Source organism: Magnolia sinica, chromosome 2 (genome assembly GCF_029962835.1).
Source record: "Magnolia sinica isolate HGM2019 chromosome 2, MsV1, whole genome shotgun sequence".
NCBI classification, from domain to species: Eukaryota; Viridiplantae; Streptophyta; class Magnoliopsida; order Magnoliales; family Magnoliaceae; genus Magnolia; species Magnolia sinica.
In genome coordinates, this window is record NC_080574.1 from 32,248,456 (window position 1) to 32,256,474 (window position 8,019).

The 8,019-nt window shown below is 43.7% G+C and overlaps 1 protein-coding gene across 1 annotated transcript; it reads left to right on the forward strand.

Moving 5' to 3' along the window:
* Window positions 1–208: 208 nt before the first annotated feature.
* LOC131236908 (phytosulfokine receptor 1-like) lies at window positions 209–2,665 on the forward strand. Its single transcript, XM_058234438.1, has one exon. It carries the CDS (start codon window positions 237–239, stop codon window positions 2,400–2,402), a length of 2,166 nt encoding a protein of 721 aa, XP_058090421.1. The 5' UTR covers window positions 209–236; the 3' UTR covers window positions 2,403–2,665.
* The last annotated feature ends 5,354 nt before the right edge of the window (window positions 2,666–8,019 follow it).

Below are 8,019 nucleotides of genomic sequence, written 5' to 3' on the forward strand. Positions count from 1 at the left end.
CGCGGCAAAACTGGAAAATCAAACAGCCCGTGAGTGCACACTATCGTAACATGCAAGCTATGACTTTTCTCCCGACGCGGTTTTCCCTCCCTTTCATATTAAGGAGTAGAAATACCCAAACCAGCATTTGAGAGAATTTCAGATGCTGGGTTCTACAAGCTCTCCATCTTCACCTTTAAAAACCCAGGCTCTGTTTCTCTTCTACTGATTTTCTTTTAATTTTCTGTCTTTTGGAGATGGGTTTCGGAGATTCTTGCCTGTTCTTCATCTTCATGTGGTTTTGCTTCCAAGCTCAAGTCTTGAAGTCTCAGAATGTTAGTTGTAATTCAAAGGACTTGGCAGCATTGGAAGGTTTCCTGAATGGTCTGGATTCAAGGATTGATGGGTGGGCGCCCAATTCTTCTTTTTCTTCTTCTTCTGATTGCTGCAATTGGGTTGGTGTTAATTGCAGTGGATCTTCTGGGGTTCCAGGCAGAAGGGTAGTTGGTTTGAATCTTGCTGGAAAGGGATTGAAAGGAAATGTTTCGAAATTATTGTCCGGTTTGGATCAGCTGAAATTCCTTAATCTCTCTTCCAATTCTCTCAGAGGTGATGCACCGTCGGATTTGTTCCATTTGCAGCAATTGCAAATCCTCGATTTGAGTTACAATGAATTCTCCGGCCTGATTCCACAAGATGCCCATTTACCGGCGATACGGGTTTTCAACGTTTCGGACAATTCATTCACCAGCCAGCATCCCCTCCTTGTCGGGTCTTTGAATTTAACACATTTCATCATCAGTAACAATCGGTTTTCTGGTAATATCAATCCTGGTATCTGCAACTCTTCAGCCCAAATTCGAGTTCTTCAATTCTCAATGAATTCGTTCAGCGGTGTTTTCCCAGCAGGTTTTGGAAATTGCAGCTCCCTGCATGAGCTCTTACTCGATTCAAATAATCTAACAGGAAATTTGCCAGATGATTTGTTTGGTGTGTCGACATTGAGGTGGTTCTTTCTTCAAGACAACGGGCTTTCTGGGGGGCTGAGTAAAAGAATCGGTAATCTTTCCAACCTTGTCAATTTGGATCTCTCCTACAATCAGTTCACCGGGATAATTCCTGATGTTTTCAGTGAATTAAAAAATCTGGAGTATCTTTCTGCTGAGTCGAATAATTTCAGCAGCAATTTACCCACTTCCTTGTTAAACTTGCCGACCCTCCGCGTGCTTAATTTGAGGAACAATTCAATGGAAGGTGAGGTCAATCTCAATTGTACTGTGATGGCCCACCTCAGTTCCATCAATCTCGGTTCGAATCGTTTTCATGGACGCATTCTTGATAATCTTTCCTCATGCAAAGAGTTGAAAACCATAAACCTTGCTAGAAACAAGCTCAATGGCGAAATTCCCAATAGCTTGAAAAATCTTCAGGCTCTCTCTTATCTATCGCTAACGAGTAGCAACCTCAGTAATATCTCGTCCGCGTTGGGGATTCTACAACAGTGCCGGAACCTAACGACTCTGGTACTCACCACGAATTTCCATGGCGAAGAAATGCCCGTCGATGGGATTACTGGGTTTGCAAGCTTAAAAGTTCTCGTCATTCCAAACTGCGGTCTTTTGGGTTCTGTCCCGTCGTGGTTGAGGAACTGTAGTAAGTTGCAGCTGTTGGATTTATCGTGGAACCGGCTGGGGGGAAGCATCCCTTCATGGTTTGGGATTCTAGACTCCCTCTTTTACTTGGATCTCTCGAACAATTCGCTCACCGGGCAAATCCCCGAAAGCTTGACGCAGTTGAAGGGCCTCATTTACAGCAATGCCTCGCAGGAAGTGTCCTCCTCCAACCTCCCATTCTTTATCAGACGCAGTCAAAGCGCAAGCGTGTTGCAGTACAATCAGTTCACAAGCTTCCCGCCAACGCTGGATTTAAACAGCAACAATCTCACAGGGCCAATCCCACCTGATTTCGGGAAACTGAAGAATCTGCACGTGTTGAATCTGATGAAGAACAATCTCTTGGGAAGCATTCCTGATGAGTTATCGGGCATGAGTAGCTTGGAGATTCTTGATCTGTCATTCAATGATCTCTCAGGGACCATACCTGCTACTCTGACCAACCTTAGCTTTCTATCAAGCTTCAGCGTAGCACATAATCGATTGTCCGGGTCAGTCCCTTTGGGAGGCCAGTTTTCGACCTTCCCACCATCAAGCTTTGAAGGGAACTTGGGTCTTTGTGGTGAGTTCTTTTCTCCTTGCAGTCTGCCGCAAAGCCCTACACAACCTGGATTGAGTGATGAACAAGAGGAAAGTAGAATTATTGATGCAGGACTCCCATTTCAAATCGGAGCAGTGGTGGGTTTTCTCGTAGCAGTTGCAGCCAGTGCAAAGTGGACAGGGGCATTTCAGAAGAAGCGAAAAAGGTAGAATTGATGAAAGGATGGCAAAGGATACTTCCGTCAGTTATAGGGTAGTAAGGCACTTCTCTCAGCTGTAACAAAATATGTTTATAACTTGTGGTAGTGTTTTTTTTTCCCAGGTATGAAGTATATGTATCTTGTAATATGTATATATGTATTTCTTTGTGTTATGGTTGTCTGTAGAAACAGATTTCAGAAGCATCACCCTCTCTCCCTCCCTCCCCCCTCAAAATACCCGTCTCTGAATTCGGCATTCTTCTTTGACACCATTACCCGATGAAGCCCACCCCATTTTACCTTACCGGAATAAGAATCAGCTGTACGGGCGACTTGCCAAAGGTCAAAAATGCCCCTGCTTTTTCCTTCAACCGGATCGGCTGGTGCTCGAAGACAGGCGCTGACGCTCTTCGGACTCCGAGTTGTACGAACGGTTCAAAAGATATCAAAGTTACATGGCCCCACAGTTATGTATTTATTATATCCACAACGTTCATCCATATTTCGAGATCATTTCGGAGCATTATAATAATAAAAAAATAAAAAATCATATCCCAAGATCAACTGGACCACACCACAAAGAGCAATGGAAAATTAATTTTCAACGTTGAAACTTTTGTAGGGCCCACCATAACATATTTTTCCATCCAATCCATTCATAAGGTCACAAAGACCTGGATGAAGAGGAAAAACAAATTTCATAATGATCCAAAACTTCCATGACCCTTAAAAGGGTTTTAAGGGTAGACATTCAAAGCAGAATGGTGTTGTATGCTACGGTGAGATCTATTGCTACGAATTGTAACCGTAGCCATAGTTACCATAATCCGTAGCCATAGAGGACTGTCCGCGGTGAGCTCGCCGAACCAGCGGCCCCCGCGCCAGTTGCTAGCCTGTCCGGCGGGGCCACGCCCATCTGGCAGCCACGCGCATCTTGTAGACCCTATGGATACGGATTATAACCGTAGCTATAACTACTGTATCAATAGTCTATGCATTTTTTAATTTTTTATTTTATTTTTATTTTAAACTTTTTTACATGAAGAACTTTATTCTACCTACAATTTTCTCTAACACATTTATATAAATATGTATATATAAGCATATAAAAAAATTTTCTCTCTTTTTTTCTTTTCTTTCTTTATTCATTTAACAACAATTTCTTCTAAACCAAAATTAGTTACTTGATATACCCTATATGATTTTGGGGTAGGAGAAGCTACTTTAGCCAACCGACCTGTTTATTTTACAAGATTCCATCAGGTCGATGGTCGAAAATCCATTTCATTCACTTCGCGGTCAATTTCATTCATTTCATTTACTTCGCGATCAATTCCATGCATTTCACGGTCAATCCCGGCGATTCCCCTTCACTTCACGGTCAATTCCATGTATTTCACGGTCAATTCCCTTCATTTCCCTTCATTCATGGAAATGACCGTGAATCAACACGGAATCATTGGGGAATGACCGTGAAGTGAAGCGAAATGACCGTGAAATGCGTGGAAATGGATCGTGAAATGAATTAATCTGAAATGCATGGAAATGATCTGTGAATCAACATGGAATCGCGGGAAAGACCGTGAAATGCATCGAAATGACCGTGAAGTGAAGCGAATTAATCGTGAAATTCATGGAAATGACCATGAAGTGAAGTGAAATGACTGTGAAATGCGTGGAAATGACCGTGAAATGCATGGAAATGACCGTGAAATGCATGGAAATGACCGTGAATCAACACGGAATCACCGGGAATGACCATGAACTGCATGGAAATGACTGTGAAGTGAAGCGAATTGACCATTATATGCGTGGAAATGACCGTGAATTGAAGGGAATTGACCGTGAAATGCGTGGAAATGACCGTGAATCAACACAGAATCTCGGGGGAATGACCGTGAAATGCATGGAAATGACCGTGAAATGCGTAGAAATGACTGTGAAGTGAAGGGAATTGACCGTGAAATACATGAAAATGACCGTGAATCAACACGGAATCACCGAGAATGACCGTGAAATGCATGAAAATGACCGTGAAGTGAAGCGAATTGACCGTGAAATGCGTGGAAATGACCGTGAAGTGAAGGGAATTGACCGTGAAATGCATGGAAATGACCGTGAATCAACACGGAATCGCCGGGAATGACCGTGAAATGCATGGAAATGACCATGAAGTGAAGCGAATTGACCGTGAAATGCGTGGAAATGACCGTGAAGTGAAGGGAATTGACCGTGAAATGCATGGGAATGATTGTGAATCAAAACGGAATCGCCGGGATTGATCGTAAAATACATGAAAATGACCGTGAAGTGAAGCGAATTGACCGTGAAATGCATGAAAATGACCATAAAGTGAAGGGAATTAACCATGAAATGGATGGAAATGACCGTGAATCAAAACGGAATCGTTGGGATTGACCGTAAAATGCATGGAAATGACCGTGAAGTGAAGCGAATTGACCGTGAAATGCGTGGAAATGACCGTGAAGTGAAGGGAATTGACCGTGAAATGCGTGGAAATGACCGTGAATTAACACGGAATCGCCGGGAATGACCGTGAAATGCATGGAAATGACCATGAAATGAAGTAAATTGACCGTGAAATGTGTGGAAATGACCGTGAAGTGAAGCGAATTGAACGTTAAGTGAAGGGAATTGACCATGAAATGCATGGAATTGACCGTGAAGTGAAGGGAATTGACTATGAAATGCGTGGAAATTGTCACGCCCCAAACTCCTAAACCGGCTTACAAAATTTCCGATCACCGAATCCCTTGACACCTCCGTAGTACCCCATTCTCGCTCCCAGCGTATATACGCTATATTCCGATCCTTGGATCCTATAAGGAGGATTTTTCAACGTACATTTATCTCGTAATGAGCATAACCACAAGATTACCCAAATCACAAAAGCAACATCATCATCACATATCCACTAATATAATCGTTTGAGTACAATATCGAAAGGAAAATACATATATAAAATAAATTAAAGCTCAGAAGACCGCTACACGCTCCAGGCTTAATGCTGCTGCAACCTATCACCATTAAGTTTATAGAAAGCTTAGTAGGTGGTGAAAGTGTGTGCACAAGGTAAGTGCCTACTAACATAATCATTTGAATACAATGCTGAAAGGGGAATACAAATATCGAAATCAAAACTCCAAAGGACAGCTACATGCTCCAAGCTCAATGCTGCTGCAACCTAACACCACCTGCACGCATCTATCGTGCATATACTAATAGAAAGCTTAGAGGGTGGTGTAAGTGTGCGCGCCATATAAGTGTGCTCAGAATGCAATATCATAGTGATGCAGAAACATATAGGCAAGTCTATAAATATCATCAGCCTTATCCGGGCTATGCAATTCAGAAGCATAGTAAACCAAATGCTATATTCTAAAGATGCAATGTAATATGCGGTGCAAATGAAATGACTAAGCTGGAGTGTGAAGTTGGGATGATAGTACGTAGTATCGCATGTTATGGGGCCCATCACAAGGGACTTCTATCCAAACTAGTCCCATACCTAAATTTGGATAGCCGACTCAATGTGATAAACACCTGATCTTAAGTTAGTCGCGCGCCTCAACCGAAATCCTAGCCATTGTGAAGGCACATGTAACAAATAGTTGCGCACTACCAACCCAAGTGGATCGTGAATGAATGAATGCATGAATGAGTATGCAACTCGCTCACTAAATCCACATATCGGTATGATTCATCTTTGGGATCATCACCGGGTTTAGTACACTCCAAATGGCACCCGCTCTCCTAACCGCACGGTCCAAGTGAGCTTAAGAAACCTCACTATCCGCCCGGCCAATAGTCCGCCAATACCTATCCCGGCACATCGATAGCGGACCCATTCACGAGCCGGTCAAACTCGACCTAGCTGTTCTCCCTCGAGCGGGGTAAGGCCACACCCCCTCCTAACCGACCACGACACGGTGGGAGACGCGGCCTCTTGGTATTCAACACTCGGCGCTCATGTATCCACTCGGTGTAGACGTTGGGGTGTCTCCTGGCCACGGAGGTTTAAGAATTTTCACCCAAGGACATCTATGGGGCCCGTATGCTAGAATCAAACATTTCGGTGTCCCATTTGGCCATCCACGATATGCCCTGTGGAGGCTATGGCCCTAATGTCGATAGGGCGTACAAGAATCATAATGTGAGATGTATGAGTCATATAATCCAATCATGCATCAATCCTACGTATACCGCGTGCTCATGTGAGAAAACCTCCGCCTATCAGGGAGTCTCATAACAACATGCTCAATGACATATGCAATGATCAACCACATCTCATAACGAACATGCAGATGATGCGTATGAGCATGTATCATGATGCTATGCTGTCACATACTCATAACCGATATCAACAACCGGCATCGACAATCGACCTCGACAATGTGGACATTTAACCAACATTGCCCCCAAGGAATAACCCACATAGAGCCAAACATATAATGGGCCCACGACCTCACACAAAGGCCTAATATATATCACAGTGGGCCTTACTCAAGGGACGCATATACACAACAGGTGGGCCCTGCTCATGGGCCTCAAATACATGATATGTGGGCCCTACACATGGGTCTTGAATACATCGAATGGGCCATGCATCATGGGCCATGAATACATCACAATGGGCCTTTCTCATGGGCCTGACATACATCATAATGGGCCTTTCTCATGGGCCTGACATACATCATAATGGGCTCCATAGCCTGGTCCTCAAATGCATTCCAATGGGCCTCATTGCATAGGCCTCATATACATCATGCTAGGCCTTAACACGGCCTGAATGCACAACACAATGGGCCTCAAATACGGGCTGCATATACATCACATTGGGCCTCAATAATCGGAATCGGCAATCAGCCACAACAATCGAAATCGACAATCGGCCATGATAATTGGCCTCGATTACCCGCGACAATCGAAATCGACAATCGGCCATGATAATTGGCCTCGATCGGTAATCGGAATCGGCAAATCGGTCACGTCAATCGGAATCAGCAATCGGTCACGACAATCAAGATCGATCGATAATCAGAATCGGCAAATCAGTCACATCAATCGAAATCGGCAATCGGTCACGTCGATCGAAATCGGCAATCGGTCATGACAATCGAAATCGGTAATCAGTCATGACAATCGGGATTGATCGACAATCAGAATCGGCAAATCAATTACGATAATCGCAATCGATCGATAATCAGAATCGGCAAATCGGTCACATCGATCGAAATCGACAATCTGTCACAATAATCAGAATCGATCGATAATCGGATCAGCAAATCGCTCACGTCAATCGAAATCGACAATCGGTCATGACAATCAGAATCGGCAATCGGTCATGACAATCGGGATCAGTTAATAATCGAAATCGGTAAATCGGTCACGTCAATCGAAAATTGGCAATCAGTCATGATAATTAGCCTCGATCGCTAATCGGCAATCGGCCACAACAATCGGGATTAGTAAAAAATGGGCCTAACCAGGCCTAATGGAAGGTTAAAATGTGAACATCCAACCATCATTGCTCATCAATGTGGATATTTAACCAACATTGCTCCCAAGGAGTGGCCCACATAAACATCATTACATGCACCATGGCA

Bases quoted from the DNA above. Each gene is read 5' to 3' on its own strand.
- LOC131236908 (XM_058234438.1), top strand. From the start codon at position 237: ATGGGTTTCGGAGATTCTTGCCTGTTCTTCATCTTCATGTGGTTTTGC.